The sequence below is a fragment of the Glycine soja genome, chromosome 16, assembly GCF_004193775.1.
Source record: "Glycine soja cultivar W05 chromosome 16, ASM419377v2, whole genome shotgun sequence".
Classification (NCBI taxonomy): domain Eukaryota; kingdom Viridiplantae; phylum Streptophyta; class Magnoliopsida; order Fabales; family Fabaceae; genus Glycine; species Glycine soja.
Window position 1 is genome coordinate 30,328,597 of NC_041017.1, and position 19,946 is coordinate 30,348,542.

General features: G+C 30.8%; 1 protein-coding gene across 1 annotated transcript; it reads right to left on the reverse strand.

The window, feature by feature from the left end:
* Positions 1-887: 887 nt before the first annotated feature.
* Positions 888-2,199, reverse strand: LOC114389466 (elongation of fatty acids protein 3-like). The gene is made up of 2 exons (XM_028350157.1): positions 1,556-2,199; positions 888-1,435 (listed from the first exon to the last, which is right to left on the reverse strand). The coding sequence occupies exons 1-2, from the start codon at positions 2,096-2,098 to the stop codon at positions 1,103-1,105; spliced, it is 876 nt and encodes a 291-aa protein (XP_028205958.1). The 5' UTR covers positions 2,099-2,199; the 3' UTR covers positions 888-1,102.
* Between the last annotated feature and the right edge of the window lie 17,747 nt (positions 2,200-19,946).

Sequence of the window (19,946 nt, forward strand, 5' to 3'; positions counted from 1 at the left end):
GCGTAATTGGGATCATATACATAGTCAGTGTTTGGTATGAACATCGGTAGCTGAAGAAAAGCTTTCTTTCCTACCAAAAACAATTAAAAAATAGTGAGTAATCAAGACTCTCACAAATAAAATTATTCGCATCTATAAAGGATTATGAGAACACACACAAAGATTATAGTGTAAAGAAAAATAATATCAGACACAAGAATTTACCTATTGTCTGCGTCCACCAAACCTCTCAAAAATATTTTTACTATTACAAGAATGATTATAATATTGTAACTCACCTCACCCCAAATAGTGTATCGCTTTAATCCAAGTACCTCATTTAATGGTTACAAAAAATGATAATACTTTCACATAAAGATATTTTTCTCTCACCAAAGTGACTTTGTTTTATAATATCTCTTCTCACACACTCTCTTCATGTATTATTTCTCCACTAAAACTCTTCTTTATTTATAGTAAAAATTATTACCAACTATAATAAATCAACTATATTAGAAGTTGAAACCAAAATAACATTCATTCAACTAAAATTTATCTAATAAAATATAATTTTTCACTTTACATTTAAATCACATAAACTTTAGTGATAAAAATCTAATTCTCAATATACATACATCTTATCTCCTTATCTTTTGGTTTGAAATTTTACAAAAACTCCTGTGTGATTAGAATCCATTCTCAATTAAGTAATGTAGGAATGAATTAACTTTTTTTCCTTCTAAAAACAAGATATCTTAACCAAGTTTTGTTTCTTCCAATTTTTTTTTATTTACCGCTAAAAATCAAACTAATACTTAATAAATACTACATATAGATATCTATTAACTGTGTTAGATCCTAGTATAGAAATGAACTAACTAATCATGATTCATATATACTACAACATATTCACAAAATCATAATCCGTACCACAAAAATATTACTACTATAATATTTGCTTTCCAACAACACTATACTATAATATCTTGTTCACCTGTTCCATGCTAAAAATGATGAACATTAAAAAGGGAACACACTTGGGACCCCAAATTGCAACAACCAACTCGTGTCTAATATATATTTCCACAATTAAACTTCAATATTTGTTGCACTCACGCGCTCGTTAAGACAGTGCAGTAGCAACAGTAACAGTAACATCCCTAACTTTCCTCCTCCTCTTGTGAACGTGCATTCTCACGTAGAAGTTAAGAGAGAGCATAAGAAGAGCGAGGTTGAGGATTGAGTTGAAGACCCACGCGCCGATCCCATTGCACCCGCCCTTGAGGAAGAAGTGGAGGAAGAAGACGGCGACGTGGCAGGCAACATTGCAGGCGAGGAGCACGATCTGGCAGCTGAGGACGAAGGGGAAGCACGCGCCGCGGAGGCCGATGGCGGTCCAGAAGCGGTAGCCGTAGACGGCTGCGTACACGAGCGTGGCGAAGAGAATTGCGAGGACCTAATAATGAGTAAAAACATTTACAAAAATTAAATACTTTCAAGCAAAATACAAATTCAACTTTCAGAGATATCATTATTATTGCGTAACCGAACTCTTCTAAATGTTTCTACTCATTACTTGAAAGGACTGCGAGAACTCGAGCCAGAGGAAGGAGGCGAGTGCGGAGATTGAGTTACTCAACAGATGAAAAAATGATAGCCTGCGGTGGCGTAGGATTCTGAGGAGGGTGCGGAGCATGTGGAGGAAGCGGGAGAGGTAGTAGACGTAGGACCAGAAGAAGACGCGCCCCGAGGGGCGCGTGCCCAAGGGGAAGCAGAGGAGCCACTGTAGGGGGGTTTTGGAGCGCCGCCAGAACCACCGCGTGTCGCTGATCTCGGCGGCGGCAGAGAGGAGGATGCCGGCGAAGATCGTGGCGGAGATGAGGGACATGGAGAGGCTGTGGACGGCGGGAAGGGGGCCGAGAGGGATTTGACGGCGGCGGAAGAGGAGAGAAAGAGAGAAGTATAGGAAGACTGAGAGGAAGAGGTAGGAGGCAATTGAGGAGAAGAGGAAGGACCACGTGGCGCCCCATGATTGGGCGTGGCTCCACCGGAACCCCACGATAGCCGGGTGCTCCGAGAGGTAGTAGATTACTGCACGCGGTGCCGCCTTCAGCATCATGGTGTTTTTTTTGTTTCTTTCACTGTTCACATTTCGTTGGAACTTGGACTCAGAGAAAGGTAATGACACTCAATTTTGAGGAGTTGGGAAAGTGCGAAGGGAAGAGAGATTAAAGTGAGGGGAAAAACACGATTGGGGATGACGTGGCGCGTTCTCGTTGGAGACACGAGTGTGGAAGATACGGAAAGGGTTTGCCGAATGCAATTGAAAATTTTATTATTTTCGGGTTACGTAATTTTGCAGGTGCATTCGTCCTATTACTTTGGGCCCCCAGTTGGTTTTTCAACATCCCTTTGGGTTTTTTTTTTTTTTTTAAATTGATAATGGAGAGTGATTTGAAGTGTTCTAGGACAACCACAACTATATATTTTTGTTACCTAAAATATATTTAAAAATGAGGATTCTTAGGAAAAAGAAAAGGGGTTAAATTTACATGTTTCTTAAGAGTTTGGGAATTGATATGAAGTTAGGAATGCATTTAATTTTATCTATAATACTAACTAATGGAAACACAGATGATGGCACACTTCTCTGCTCATATTTTTATTTTGTGTTTTTTTTATTGAAAGAGAAATATTTTTAAATTTATTTCACAATGCATTAGTGTGTATATATTAATATTAGTTTAATATGATTTTGTATATTATATGCATGTTATACCGAAGTGTGATTATTATACACACAAACATAAAAAAAATATGTTAGTAATATATTATCAAAAGAAAAAAAATATTATTTATCTAAAACAATAAGATAAATTATAGTCATACATCTTCTTTTATTGACAAATTATATTTGTATTGTGTTATCATCTTTTTATTGTGTTAAATTTGATGTATCAAAAACTTGTAATTTTTAATGTAAGAAGACATGAGAGTTTAAGAGATACAAAACTATGAAATCTAGATAGATACCAAAGTTTAAAAATAAAAATATAGTAAAAAAAGAAGAAATAAAACAATATTAAAAAGCCTTGGGAGTTTAATTAAAAAACTGGTAGGATATTAAATTTTTAAAATAATTAATTTTTGCTAATAAATAGTAGATTTCTAAAATTAAAAAAATTGACATTTTTATTTAATAATTTGGTAGATTGTTAAAATTCTTAAAAATGAGTAGTTTCCGTTGCTTTTTTTCTTTATGAAAGTAGTTTTAATTAACAAATTGACATTTTTTATGTACAGATAAAAAAGTCATATGCACAAAAAATGGATGGTTTTAATTAACAAATTGTTATGTTTTTAAATTTTAAAAAATAAGCCATCTTAATTAACAGATTTGGTATATTTTAAAATTCAAATAAATGAACAGTTTTTAATAAAAAAATTAGGTGATGGTTAAAATTAAAAAGGTAGTAATTTCAATTAAAAAATATAAATTTAAAATTCATAAGAATTTTCAGTTTAAATTAGCAAATTGTTTAATTTTTAAAATTTAAAGAAAGGAACCATTAATTAACAAACTACTGAAATTAGTATATTTTAAAAATTCAAATTATTATTTGTTTTGTCTCCTTGACCCATTTAACTGCATCCCCAATCATGGCATAAGAATTCAAATTCAAGGGAAGAAAAAAAACATAAGAATTCAAGTAAAATAAAATATTATACTTTGCTTAAAACACGGATTAAATTAATTTTAAAAGAGTTACTCCTAATCTCATTAATTAATATTCTAAATTAATATCAATTTAAAGATAAGTCATAATAGGAATTATAACTTTTTATTACTTTTTTTTTTCAATATTAAAGTCATTAAATTTCATGCGATTTTCATTTTTTTAGTACAACCAAAGTCTTAATAGTTTTTTTTTTGTTTTAAAGTTATAATATTTTTTTTACGACTTTAAAGTCGTAAAGTAAATTAATTTTTTGATATATAAATTGAAAATAATTTTTTATTTCAATTATTTAAAGAATTAATATATGTTTTATTTTTTTTGTTTTATTTAATATTTTTTATGGTTTTATTCTATATTTTTTTAAAAAAACTTATTTAATATATTTATTATATTTAATATTTTTATATATCTTTTTAACATTTTCTATATTTTTTACTATTGTTTAAAAAATGAGTACATAAAATTACCCAAATGTGATGATGTAATTAGTAAAATTAACAAGGCAATGCCAATTGGTTAAAAAAAAGTTTAACTATATTTTTTATTTAGTGTTTTTTTTCGTTTTCTGTAATTTTTTTAATACTTACAAAATATGTTTGTTTTATTTTTTGTTCTTAAAGTACTTTAGATAATACTTTTGAATAATAAAAAAGTACTTTGAACAGTTAAAAAATACTATCTAAAATATTTTAAAGAAAAAAAAAACACATTTTATAAGGATTAAAATTATTTTTTTCAGGGATAAAAATAAAAAAAATACTAAATTGCATGAACAAAAAATGTATTTAAACCTTAAAAAAAAAATTCAAACATGCAATTGGCTTATGCATCATCTACCCATGTGGGACGAGTCTCTTTGATGATGGAAGTTGGAGTTGGAGGTGGAGCTGGGGAAATTCTGCGTTTCAAGTGGAGGAGGAGGGGGTCAGGGACGGGTTGGTGTTGCAATTGCATTCCATATAGTAATGGAGTAAAATAGCTACTTGAAAGTGACGGAATAAAAGAAAAATCAACAATATAAAAGTAATGGAAAATTACTATAGGTTAGAAGAAAATTTAAAAGTTTAAGAAATAATTTAAAATTAAAATTATGTAATGAAATGTGAACGTATTCCCTTTATTATCTACTAGGGAACTACTAGGAAAAATCATACACTCTATGTCTAATTAATTTTTTTCATGTTTTTTTAAATAAAAGAAAGATAATAGAAGTTAGTAGATAATTTGTGAATATAATTATAAGAATAAAATGACATAAAAATGTGTACATCAAAACACTCTATTCCGTACACATTTACTTGGATATTTTTACCCTTCATTTATTGTGCAATATTGTGCAATCCCTTGGTGCAATTGTAATACATGAATGGAAATATCCATCTCAACAAAAGATAAAGAGAATACCCATCTCAACTAATATTTTTGGCCTCTAATCTTGCTTAGCTGATTTTACCCTGAATTAATCAAAATATTACCGGCTGGTATTTGTGTATTATTTTTAAAATTTACCATTCAACTGATAGATGGAACCACACAAAGCCACCAAGGCACCAAGAGTAACTACACCTAGCTTTTATCCAGATTTCTATAGAGTATTTGCATGTTCACTACTAGAAAATAGGTTTTCTACATTGATTTTGAGGGTCTTTCTACATCGGTTACGACGTGTGGTTGTAGCCAGTGTCGTTGAAAACCCGAGGCCCTACATCATCGGTTCAATGACCGGCTTAGAAAGGCATGGGTACGAAGACGGGCATAATGTCAGACCCATCTTAGAATTGTGGACATTCTACATCGGTTTTGGAGGTGCAAACGATGTAGAATGTTTTTTTTTATAATTATTTTCGCGAAATTTTTGTGGCATTCTACCTAGGTAATGTCTCATATGAGACTTGGTCAAATTTCAGCTATTAAAATAGTTAATGAATAAGTACAAGAAGCTACCTTGCTTGTATATATGTTTTAGTAGCTAGTAGTACAATAGAAAAAAAACTTATAATTAAATAACAATTTGTCATTTCACACATACAAGGTATATATACAAAAATGTAGTTATGATCTAATAGCTACATTCAATAATTTTATTACCATCTATATATACACTTAGATTGGCCTCACTTGTGTGGTGATGGTGGCGGTGGAGCACCATATATAGAGTAGCCAGAAGATGGAGGAGGTGGTTGTGATGGTGGTGGTGGAGCTTCATAAAAAGGATAACCAGAAGGTGGTGGAGTAACCTGACAGTTCTCACAGGAAGTTGGGGTTGGGATCACATCACCTGCTGCAGAATGTTTGTTTTTATTTTTAGTTTAGTTAATAAAAAAGTGAAATTCTCCGAAAAGAATTATTTCATAGAAACAGTATCATCACATATAAGTTAGTATAGCATATTTGGATTCACATTAAATGATCCAATATGACACTCAATGTACCATAAGCCTCATGCCTGCTAAGTGCTAATATTCCCTAAATTACAGAAAATTGAGAATGAAGTACCGGCTAAGAAGCAAACTAAGCCCAGTGTTCTCATCGTCTTCCTTCCCACCCTTCTCATTTTTCTGGATCAATTTCTTGACAAAGTACAAAATGATTGCAAAAAAATTGTATACTCGGGCAGTTTTCAGTTAAAATACTTTTGCTTCCAATCCTAATTACTGCATCATAAAGACGTAAACCTTCAAATACATCAATCTTGCTAAAACATAGGAGAATAAAATCTGAATTATTGCCTTTCCAAGTCATGATCATATATGACAGAGTTATCGCCACCGGTATGATATTACTAGAATAGCTTCATTATGAGAAAAGGCTTTTTTTTATTACTAAATTTTGGAAATTTTACATCAAGTTGGACTCTTAGAAGCTTTAAATCTCGTATGCAATTGTAATGGAATTTAAGGGGGGAAATCCACTAAGTTGCAGTTTACACTTTTAGCAAACTTTGTATGCATTGTTTCATTATGGATAAATGTTTTTCTATGTGGACCAACTATGTAGACATGAGACTTTAAAATAGGAAATAAGAGGAAGGTGTCATGATATTTTAATCTCACAAAGTCATATCTGAAAATTGAAATAGAAAAACTTTCCTTTTTTATACAATGTTGTTTTGCTAAACATCTTTTAGAATAGTAAATAAATAATTAATGTTGAGAAGTGTGTGTGAGTCACTGGAAACCCCCTTGTACCAATGTTAACTCCTCCCTATGAACAAAAAAAATTGATCTAACCCAATCCTTTGAATATCAAAGCATGAGTGGCCTACCAACAAGTTTAACAAGATTAAATTCCTTATGCTTTATGTGGTGGTGGGCATAACCCTGCTTCTTAAAAAATGGTACAACTAGTGATGGCTAGTTAGAAGATGTTAATCTTTTATTAATAAATTAGTGTGTTAGCAAAAAAACAATTATAGTAAAACAAGTAGAACTTACCGTTATTATCAAATATTAAAACATTATTTCTTTTCTAAATGTTTCAAATTTATACAATATTATTGATAATGCCTATCGTCCACTAACAATGAGTACATAATATTATAAAATTTAATATTTTTATATATCTTTTTAACATTTTCTATATTTTTTACTATTGTTTAAAAAATGAGTACATAAAATTAATGTCACCAATATCCTATAGGTATGGATTAATACAAAATGAGTACATAAAATTACCCAAATGTGATGCATGTAATTACGTAAAATTAACAAGGCAACGACAATTGTTTAAAAAAAAGTTTAAATATATTTTTCATTTAGTGTTTTTTTTTTGTTTTGTATAATTTTTTTAATACTTACAAAATATGTTTGTTTTATTTTTTGTTCTTAAAGTACTTTAGATAATACTTTTGAATAATAAAAAAGTACTTTGAACAGTTAAAAAATATTATCTAAAATATTTTAAAGAAAAAAAAACGCATTTTACAAAGATTAAAATGATTTTTTTCAGGGATAAAAATAAAAAAATACTAAATTGCATGAACGAAAAATGAATTTAAACCTTAATAAAAAAGAAAAATTCAAACATGCAATTAGCTTATCCATCATCTACCTGTGTGGTGCGTTTCAAGTGGAGGAGGAGGGGGCCAGGGGCGGGTTGGTTGGTGTTGCAATTGCATTCCATATAGTAATGGAGTAAAATAGCTACTTGAAAGTGACGAAATAAAAGAAAAACCAATAATATAAAAGTAATGGAAAATTACTATAGGTTAGAAGAAAATTTAAAATTTTAAGAAATAATTTAAAATTAAAATTATCTAATAAAATGTGAACACTAAATGAAAAGTATTCCCTTTATTATCTACTAGGGAACTACTAGGAAAAATCATACATTCTATGTCTAATTAATTTTTTTCATGTTTTTTTTAAATAAAAGAAAGATAATAGAAGTTAGTAGATAATTTGTGAATATAATTATAAGAATAAAATGGACATAAAAATGTGTACATCAAAACACTCTATTATGTACACATTTACTTGGATATTTTTACCCTTCATTTATTGTGCAATCCCTTGGTGCAATTGTAATACATGAATGGAAATACCCATCTCAATAAAAGATAAAGGGAATACTCATCTGAACAACTATTTTTGGTCTCTAATCTTGCTTAGCTGATTTTACCCTGAATTAATCAAAATATTACCGACTTGGTATATGGGTATTATTTTTAAAATTTACCATTCAACTGATAGAAGGAACTACACCAAGGCACCAAGAGTAACTGCACTCAGTTTCTATCCAGATTTCAATAAAGTATTTGCACGTTGTTTTCTGTAATTGCACATTGTTTTTCTCTATTCTTTTTTCTCTCTAACTTCCACACAAAGGAATTGGACATCCAATTGCTTCATGTAGTAACTCCAACTGTTGTTCCTTTATATTCTCTCTATTCCTTTTTCTCTCCAAACTAATCACATATTTAACACTCATATTCTTTCTTTCTTTCTTCTTCCACCCATTCAGTGTCACACTCACTCTCTTTTAACATGTATGTTTCAAACTTAAACTAGACTTGCATAATGCATCTTCCCAATTTGTCATAATTTATGTGTTTTTCTTTTAATTGTTTGTGTATGTGTTTTAATTTTTTCTAATATTTTATGTGCATTTCAGGTTTATCAAAATTTCATAACTTCAAAAAGGTTATTTAAGAAATTGATTAACAATTAAATTCAAAGGAATTTATTAGATTTTGGGGTAAGTTTGATTTTAAAGAAATTCATTTATTTTTTATTTTATTCTCTTTCCATCTTATTCTTCCCCCACTACAAAATCCTCTTATATATTGTCAACTTTCTTTTTATTTATCATTTACTAAATTTTTCTTTCTTTAGTAGGCAATATAAATATTATGAAAAATTTAAATACTCAACAATCAAGAGAATAACAACAAAGAGAAACAGGGAGACAAAGTACAAGAAATAAAAGACAAAGAATAACCATAAGATAAAAACAAAATGAATTATCTAGAAGACAAACAAGTTTTAAAGAAAACAGAAACCACACAACTAACATGACAAATAAGACCGATATCTTGATCTTTAAAATATAAATTATATTTTTTTTTACTTTCAGATGTCCATTTCAAATATATATAACTTTCTTTTTAAAATAAGCAAATTTAGATGTATAATACATGAATGGATCTATCTTTTATATATTAATACATAATAATATACAATTATTATAAAGTAACAAGAAGTAAAAAAAAGTATACATTAATGTGTATTCAAAAATAAAATACTAAACTAAAATTAATATGTACATTAGGATACATGATATATTATATTTAGTGCAATAAAAATACTATAATGTAATATAAATGATATAACACTATGAGATTTTTCATGAATTACACTGGGATTTTATTGCTTATTTCAAGACTTGAATTAAATATATAAAGATGAATGTAGAATAATTTGATTAATTTCTACTTAGCTTGCAAAATGAAATAGTATTTGCAAAATAAAATAATGTGATTCAATTTTATCACTAGTGTTTGAGCCTATTTTGAATTTGTAGGTTGGGTTCATTATGAAACAAAATAAATATTATAAAAATGCACTTAATTTCTGCATTGATAGCAGTCACAACCAATGTAAAAATATGCTTTCAACATCGGTTTGAACCATCATATCAAGTATCTCACTTTCAATGACGACTGATTCAACATCGGTTTTGAACCGTCATATAAAGTATCTTACTTTCAATGACTACTGATTCAACATCATTTCTAAATTGATATTAAAAGTCCTCCATAATTGATGTTGAAGGCTTTTTATGTAATAGTGAGGAGTCTTTTGATGTCTAATCTCTTACTCTCTTAAATAAACATCAAATGGTCTTGAGTATTCACCTCCATTTTTTGTGCTTATACATTTCAATTTCTTCCCAATTTTCATGCTCAATTGAGGCCTAAAGTTTCTTAAAAACATTTTAAACAATATCTTCACTCTAGCTTTAAGATGTATATCAAAGTCTTGAATGGTCATCAATGTACATTACAATATGAATTGCTACCTAGAGTTTTTGTTTACATAGGGTTGCATTGGTAAGAATGAACCAAATCAAGAATTGATGGTCTCCAAATAGGTGAATGACCCTTGAAAGAAATTTTATTATGCTTATGCAAATACTGGTTTCTTATTCCAAACAATACATGCTTTTTAGCTAGCTTAACCACGCCTTTCTCGCTTATGTGACATAATCTTTGATTTCATAACTCAACTTCTTTAGTTGGTTCCATGGCATAAATGTTTTTTGCAGCAAAAACTTGTTCGAAAATAATGATCCGCAAATGCTAATCAGCAAGTGTACTGAGTTGCACAAGTAATATAAAATGGTAAGAATCGAGTATCGAATCACAGGGAAATTGTTTCATTCAGAAAATGTGCATTCAATAAGTAAACATTTGTGTAAAACAAGTAAATAATCAAAAGGGGGTTTTTGTCTACAATTCTAATTAACTACAAATTTAAAATATCTAAAAGCGAGAGGTAAAAACAGTCAAGTAAAAGTGTTTGGTCATTCTACTGAACCTACCTTGATGTTACTAAGTATTTTTCTCTATTTAACGTTATTTTAGTGTTCTTATGCTGAAAACAACTACCTAAACCAAGATCCCTCAAGTGAATAGGCCTAACTCTATTTAAACTTTGTCCTTGATCCCTCAACAAACTTGGTTTAAACGACTTGCATTAAGATTATAACATAATATAAACTAAATCACTGCACTCCATCCCAGACATACAATTTTCTAGCCTGCTCTATCAAGTTCTAAGGTTTTAAAGCACTTCCCAGTACTAAAAATCCTAACTTTACATACAAATGGGTGATCAAGCCACAAGCATGCAAGAAATAAGCACAGATAAAAGCAATGAACACATAAAAATAACTTTAAATAGATAGTAAGAAGATATTACATCAAGTGTTCAACAGAAATCCCCAACAAGAGGTCTAGCCTTCCATGACAAGTTAGCAACTTTCAGCACAAAGGATGGGAATTAGAAGAGAAACTAAGATTACAAGTGATGAGGATGTCTCCTCCACCCCTAGAACCCTAAAATCACTTATAAAACCTAAACTCTCTTGTAGGCTGGAACTTTGCTCTGTTTTTCGTCTCTCTGTGTGTTTCTTTGTTTCCTCCCTCTGTGTATCTCCTATTTTTACGCCAACTTCAGTGTTTTAAAGACTCATTGACGTTTCAAATTCTGAAGGCTTGCTTAGTGTCATTTTCTCGCTAAGCGCGAGTTAGTGAATTTTCGCTTAGGGAGCTGGGCGTGCCGAGCGCGAGAAGGGACAAACGACTACCTAAGCGAGCTTGCGGAACGTTGGGTGCGAGCATCTATGACTGATCCTCTTCTAGGGTTTCTCCACGCGCTAAGCAGGCCGAGTGCCTCGCTTAGCGGATGTAACTTGCTAAGTGCATATGCCTCGCTTAGCGAGACACCAGCTGCTTCACCTTTTTCTACTCTTAGCCTGAAACTGAAGTTGATTCACATTAATTCACAAAAATGGAAGTATCTACTGAGCAAAATCAAACTAACCATGAAAATCTGTACAAATCCTACAAAAAGAACCACAAATTTGGGGAAAGATGCTAATTTAATAAAACTATTCAATACAAAAGTTAGTCATAAATAACGACTAACAATAAACAACTTATTTAATTATTTTTTCTTCTGATAGGTAAATGTTAGAATATTTCATACCTTTAACAATAATCATAATCTTTGTTGTGTTTCCAAGTATTCCTTAAGTCCAAATACAATTTGGGAACTCAAAATTAACTTATCCAATGTCGACAAACTTTAATGCACCTTAATAAGCTAGCCACACATCATCAAATTACTTAGAATATAGGAAATGAATATATGCTTCCTCAATATAACATGTCACAAAAGCAACATTATCAATGATGCACCCAACTAGATACACTATTAACAAATATTAAGTTGTTAAAAAAATATTAACAATATTAACAACATCATTTTCTTCAATAAGAAGTAAATCATCATATGTCACATTAGCTTTATCTTCACCAACTTCTTCTTTGTTATTCCTTTGTCTTCTTTAGTCTTTTTCAAAAGTCGACAATAGTTTTGAATATGGCACTTCTTACCACAACGGTAACGGTCAACAATTTCATGTCTATTTCTTCATTTCTTTTGGTTTGGTCTCTATTGCCTAAATTTTGTTTCTTGTTTCTCCCCCTTGAGTCAATAACCAAGTTTGACTATACATGGAAACCCCTAGGGCTTTCTTTTCATCTCGTTGAAGACATTTATCTTAATGTTCATTAACAATACACCATTAAAGACATAATTAACATTACATTCTAAAAGTTGTTGAATCCATATCCCCGATTTTAATTATGACAAACCATTAACAATACAAATTGAAAGAAAAATGCATTTTAAGTGAAGACTAACATTTTTCTCAAGTGTTTCAGTGCTAAACTTATTACGAAGCAAACATGGTCATGCATTTTGAGGTGCTCATAATGATGCTTAGAAAGATTGTCTAAGAACATCTGCTAAGAGTAAACAACTTAGAAGATCCCTTGAAACCCCTTTGCATGATGAAGAATGCTTCCTTATGAGTACTTTTTTTTTGGCAAAGTACAAGACATCAAGGTCTTACATAGAAGATACATCAAAGGCTATAAATAGAACATCTGACATCAGAATGAAGCTATATTAGAGCCTACATTAGAATGATGAAGAATTTAACATTGAAGACTGAAGTTCATAATGTAGTTCAAAATGCACCTCAAGGACATCATCATGTCTTCCATATGATGCCACACATATAGAAGGCAACCTCAGAAGACTAAATTTGACAACATCTCACTTTCCCTATGTTGCCACACACAATAAGGACACATCAAAAAGTGAATGCTAATTGCAATGGAAGATGCAACCAAGTTGAAAGATAAAGTTGTCCATGAGAATATCTGATTAACAACATTAGAATGGGAAACTAAAGATACTATATAGTCTAACCTTGGATAGAACATTGACACACCAACAATTATACCTTCACTTTGTTTTCATGAAGCAATCTACTTCAGAATGTTTTGCAATGTTAAGATGTGTTAAAATTGATGAAGTTGCACTACTTTAGAAAGACATCAATTGAACTTCATCAAATGGATCCACTTTCAGGATGGATCATTTCTCAGCTAACATAAAAAATATTTTGATGTATCTTCAGAATGTTCATCAGAAAGGTTCCTCAAAATGGGAAACTTAGAATGACCCTACTAGCTTGTCATGACATTGTTGAATTCACATCCCTGATTTTAATTATAAAAAACCATTAACAATGCAAATTGAAAGGATGATGGAATTAAGTGATGACTAACATTTCTGCTTAAGTATTTTAGTGTTTATTCCCTTAAGAAGAAGTGTGTTCTTTCATTGAGGTACTTAGAATGATGCTCAGAAAGGTTCAGAGAACTACTGTCATAGTTGAGAACTCAGAAGATCTTTTGAAGCCCATCAAAATGATGAAGTTTGCTTACCTCTGAGTACTTGGTTCTTGGCAAGATACTGAACAACAAGTCCTTAAATAGAAGATTCATTAGAGGCTACATGAAGAGCATCATGATTCTAAATTAAGTTATGTAGAGTTTGCACATTATAATGATGAAGACTTTGACTTTGAGTTTCTACACATCAGAATGATTCAGGAAGAATCAAAATGCATCACTTGAACAATATCATAAGACTTAAGCTTAAAAATTATTCAACTTCCATATGTTGTCAAACATTGTAGGCACATTAGAAAGGAATAACCAACTACATAAAAATATGCAAGATTGTTGAATGATGAAGTTGTCCTTAAGAAACACTAATGTGAACTATCAGATTTGAAAGACTGAAGAGAACTACTCAGTCTAAACCTGGACAATGCACTAAGACATCAACAACTCATTTTATTATTAAGTCTTTCTGAAGTAATCAACTTAAAAATGCTTTAAAGCTGTGAAGAAGTGTTAAGAGTGATGAAGCTGCACTACATCAGAATTAGATATCAATCTGAACTTCATCAAGGGAATTCATCAAAGTATGAATGCATTCTCAACAAACATCATAATGAATATTCTAATGATAATTCAGAATGCCCATCTGAAAGGTTCCTCGGAATGGTTATTTATGCTATCACATCCTAACAACTAGAAAGTGACCCTACTCACTCCAGAAGCTTGTCAGCTATGTGGAGCCAACTCCAACGGTCTTCTTGATGATTTTATGAGGCATTTTCGAAGGCTATGAAGAGTAAGTTAAAGTTCCAAATCTACAAACATGGTGAGAAATTTATGTTTAGGTTTAACCCTCCCTGTGAGAGTGACCTACTTTTGTATTGTACTTTCAAAGCTTGTAATAACTTTAGATACAAGTGTGAAATTATGTTTCTAAGTGGAATCCTTCTAGTGAGGAGAAAATCTATAATTTGTGATGTTGAATCACACACTCATTTTTCTATAAAGACCGGCAGTGGTTGGTAGTGGAGAAATCTAGTGGTGTAGCTGATCTAAAACAGGCTAAGTTTAAAGTCCAGTGAAGAACTAGCAACTTGTTGAAATCCAGTGGTTTGATGGTCTAGTTGTGAACTAGTTGTGTTAATGAAATTTCATCTGTATGGGTGAGATTGGATGTAGCCTAAGGTTGGGATAAACTAGTATAAAAATCTTTTGTGCACTTTTTCCTTTCCTTTTCCTTTACTTTGCTTTACACATATCTAAAAACTATTTTTGGCCAAATATTAAATTTTTCATCTTACCAAACTTAACAAAAAAAACCAAACATTTTATTTTTTTTTTACCAAAAGGTTTAATTAAGCAACTATCTTTGAAACAATAGTTTATTACAAAAGAATTCTTTTTTCAAAAACTGTTGCATTTTCATTCTGAGCAACTTGAATTTCCATTCTAAGCTCAAAACAACCTTTCATTCCAAACTCATTTATTCATAACTATCTTTGAAAACCTTTATTTTAAAAGAAACATCAAAATTTATTTAAAACTCCAATTCAACCGCCCTTCTTACGGTATTTTTGTCACTTCAAAGATGACAACTGTCATTTGTGTTTGCTTCCTCCAGAAGTTTATTAGTTTAGTGGACTCCACTTCAATAGTCTTTTTTGAAGCTTTAAGAGGTCAAGAAGGAGCATCGCGAAGACAAGTTGAAGCCTTCCAAGTGAGAAAAACTTGAGCAAAGATCTCTGTGTGAGAAATCTGTCACTATTTCTTCAACCCTTTCGATAGAGAGTGACACACTTTTGTAAAAGCTTGTAAACTAAGATAGATCTAAGATATAAGTGAGAAAATGTAATTTATTGAGTGGAAGCCCTCTTGTGAGGAAAAATCTGTATCTGCGATCAAAACACAAAACTCGTTTGTTGTTGAAAGTCTAACAAGTGGCTAACAAAGGTTGTAACTAGTAGTGTAGTTGGTCTAGCTATATCTAGGTGTGAAGTACAGTGGGGTTGCAAGAAGATTGTTGAAATCTAGTGATTTGCTGATCTAGCAGTGGATGAGTGCGTTAGTGAAATCTCATCTTGAAGGGTGAAGACTGGATATAGTCTAAGGTTGGGGTGAACTGGTATAAAAATCATTGTGCATCATTTTGTTCCTCTCTTTGCAATGATTTTTAACTATGATCTATTAACTAGCTTTTATAAATCTTTAAGTCGAGTTAACTCCTTTATAAAGAAACTTAGAACTAAATCTTTTCATCAAAGTATTTCCAACTAAAAATATCTTTTCAAATAAAGCTCTAAACAATCAAAACCTCTTTTCAAAAATTGTTTGCATTTTAGTTTTGAGCTCAAAATAACTCTCCATTCTAAATTGTCTCTTTTTGCACTTATATAAGATTGTTTATTTTCAAAAAAGAATTAAAGTTTGTAAAACACAATTCAACTCACTTGTGATATTTTTTCACTTCAAAAGTTTCCCATGACTTTGGCAAGAAATCAATAAAACCCTAAACCTCTTCAAAAGTTTCCATGACTTTTGCAAGAAATCAATAAAACCTTAAACCTCTTCATGAAATTTAATACTCATAGTAGAAAGTCAATTCATAATCCCTAGAAACTGTTCAAATGATTTGATAATGTAGACCGATAACTTCCAAGCGCGTGTCTCATCACTAAAATGGTTCAACACTTTATCATCAACCCTCTAATAATTGTACCTATATACTTATCTATGCGTTAAAGTTTATTCTTTATCAATTTTATCCTTGGGCTTTTCTTTAGCGAACACAAATTAGTGAAAATTATGTACATAAAGCATACCTTTGACTTTGCTTTCTAGATGACATAATTCAAACCCTTCAAATTCACCATTCAACTTCTGTTGGCTTCCATTGTTCACCACAAAAGAAACAAAGTTGTTTATACCGGTAGTTGGGATCAGAGTACATAATGGAAGAAGCAACTCACTTTATGGCATAATTGATTATATGGCACAACAAAACGCAAATAATTTTTAACATAGGCATGTGTGTGTTTTGCACTCATCTCCATGTGATTCAATGCTCCTACTTCCAAGATTCTTTTATAATGATGACATTTTTTTCTTTTTATTTTTTGCTACTCATTTTTTTTTATCTTTTATTAAGTGACATTATTATGCAAGTCTGTCACAAATAGAGAAGAGAACGTCGCAAACAAAGTTGATACATATATTCTACACGAGAAAGAGGACAACTTATGAGTTGTGTGTATTTCTTCTTATTTCCATTCAGTTTAGAGTGAAATTTGTATATTGTGACCCACCTAAAATTTTTAAAATATCCTTCCCTTTTCACTCAACCTTTATAATTGTGATTTTCCCTTTCTTCTCCCCTTCTTTCTTCTTTTTTCACCTATTTGTTACATACCAAACAAAATGTTAAGGAGAGAAAATCAAATAATAGTTCATTTTACCTTTTGCTGCCCTCTTTATATAATGAAAGTTTTGATGAAGCACATAAGAAATATAGCATAGTTCAGACATTATTTTTCATTTTTCAGTCATATTTTTGAAATCGAAGTGGATACTCATTACATCACTTGTATGCATGTGTACACCTGTGGTCTATAGATTTTTTTTATAGAAATGTTACTCCTCCTTCCTATTACTTATCCAAAATTAAAAAGAAAATAGTAATTATCAATCACGGAACAAGTCAATAAACTTGATTGAATGGTTTGCTAGAGTAGTGATCAGGATCTATTAAAAGACAATTTTCACACATTTTTCTTGTCAAAGTGAACCAAAGTGACAATATTTCTATCACTCTATTGTTTAGCCAAAGCAAAATATTACTTTGGGAGATCTGACCAGATTTATCATGATTGTTCTAACTTTGTTACGGGAATAAAAAAAAATTGAAATTGAAATTAACATATTTGGCTCTTCGCTTAGTAATTTAAACGAGAATCAATTGCTGACAACAAATAAAGGAATCACTTCTTTTTTTTCGATAATCAAATAAAGGAATCACTGAAGCGCTACCACTTTAATCAATCATATTTTTGTACTAGTGTTGAGATAAAAGCATGCACTAATTATTGAAGGTGGGAAAAAAAACCTACACGTATGCTTATTACTAATGTGCGTTAACTTATTAAGTAGTTGACGATAATGACTTTAGGATTTTGGTTTTTGGATCCTTCTGATTTTCTTGTCCCCTAATTTTTCTGTTTCCTTTCTTAGTTATTGCATGTTATACACGAAACTTTCTCCTTCCTTCATTTGATTATGAAGAACAATGAAATATGGGAGTTTATACAAAAACTGCAAGAAAATGAAAGTGCGTCTAATAATTAGCTTTGATATATTTTACAGTTTTTAAGTCAAATCTAACTTTAGAGAAACGTTAAATATGTTTTATCAGCGTGTTTTGGTAAACAACCCTTCAAACACACTACTTTCGTACAAGACAATTAAATTTTTGTGTGTTCGGCGTTGTCATGAGTCAAATAAAAATCTCTTAAATTAATTCTCTCTCCATATTTTATTTCTACTTTAAATTTGAACATAAAATTATATATTGTTTGTACTGTTCTCCCATTAGAATTGGAATTTCATATCACTAATCCACAAAATAAACTAATTAGTTAGAATTTCATATCACTAATCCACAGGGTTGCGTTAAAATTTTATGTAGATTATTGATGTGAAACTTCATTTTTTTTTAATTCTGATTCAAAATTTATAAAACTAAACCGGGCCATGTGATTGCTATTCGTCCCTGTCATCTTTCCAAATTTCCAAAAATACTCTTCCCACAATGCACTGGTGCAAAAAATATTATGCAACAAAATCACGATTAATTTTGTTATACAAGTGGGGTTAACAAAGAAAGTGTAATAGAAGTATGAGTCCATTACACTTTATAATGGAATCTACTTTCGTTGTACATTTTTTTCATTGTTTGACAAATAGAAATAATTTAAGTATTAATTGTATAATTTACAATCTAATGGAATTACAATTCCACTGTATTGTAATTTCTGTAACACAACAGAATCACAATTTCATTTCATTGTATTGTAGAAATTATAGGTGGGAAAGAGTAAGTGCCAATATTGGAGAAAAAGAGACAAAGGATATTTTGGTAATTTTGCATTAATGGCCAAAAATGATTTTGGAGGTTCTAATATCAATTCTCTTCCACTAGATTGGATTCCTGTCCATTTATGACCCAGAGTAAGGGAAATCCCAAGCCTGAGAAAAAGGAAACCAAAATCGACATTGTTTCCTAAAATTTGTTTTAATTTCCTTTTTCATACTTACAAGTATAGAGCACCAGTATAAGATCTCTTTGTAATTACAGGTGTTGAACTTCATTAATGGCTAGTCTTTTTTCTTATTATTATTTAATATGGTGCTAAACCTATAATTATCTTCTTCTAGTTTAGTTTTTTATAATTTTTTTTCTTTGATTTGTTGTGATGTGATTCTGGCCAATGGTATGGTCGAAGACACAATAATTCACAATTGTACTTGATGAGAAACTCTGATGGCGGCACCTGCAAAGGCTTCGACACTCAAGTTAGAAAGTGTATAAGTAGAGAAAATGAGTGAAGTTATCTATACCTGAGAAGACTCATCATATTTATAGACATGTTTGGTGAAAGTGCTCATTAGATTAGTAGGGTTTCATATAAGAGAAGATGTGGTCATGTTATAACTCTTGTCCTAGTATATCCATCCGAGTTAAGTGTATATGCTAGTTTGAGAACTAATGTTCCTTAAGTCAGTTTGCTTTATAGCTTAGGTTAATTAGGACAAGCACAAGTGACTCCTATAATAAGATTTAATATGCTAACTATGTGTATTAATTATTTGTATTGAATATTGAATTATCATAGTTGGTTAGTTTGGGAAGTAATTTTTCTTTGTCTCGTTATAACGGTGATTAATTGACTTTATACACGAAGAATGACCTCTCGTGTTTTAGTTAGGCTAGAAGGCCTCTTAAAAATGACAAATCAATTCGTTTATCCAGTAATAGTTCAATTCATCAAGTATAAATTTAACTAATACCTTCAATTATAAAAATAAAAACTTCTCATCCGAACACTCGATTCTTACATGTACGTAATAATTTTGTTGAGAAATAATCTATTATCGAAAGACAATATTTCGACAAAAAGTTGTCACTTTAATCTTATTGAAATCTTAGTCATTGAAATTCTAATTACCTTATAAATTTTCTCAAACAGATA

Bases quoted from the DNA above. Each gene is read 5' to 3' on its own strand.
- LOC114389466 (XM_028350157.1), bottom strand. From the start codon at position 2,098: ATGATGCTGAAGGCGGCACCGCGTGCAGTAATCTACTACCTCTCGGAG. The intron at 1,436-1,555 runs GTAATGAGTAGA...ACTCATTATTAG, and splicing joins AGTTCTCGCAGTCCTTTCAA to GTCCTCGCAATTCTCTTCGC.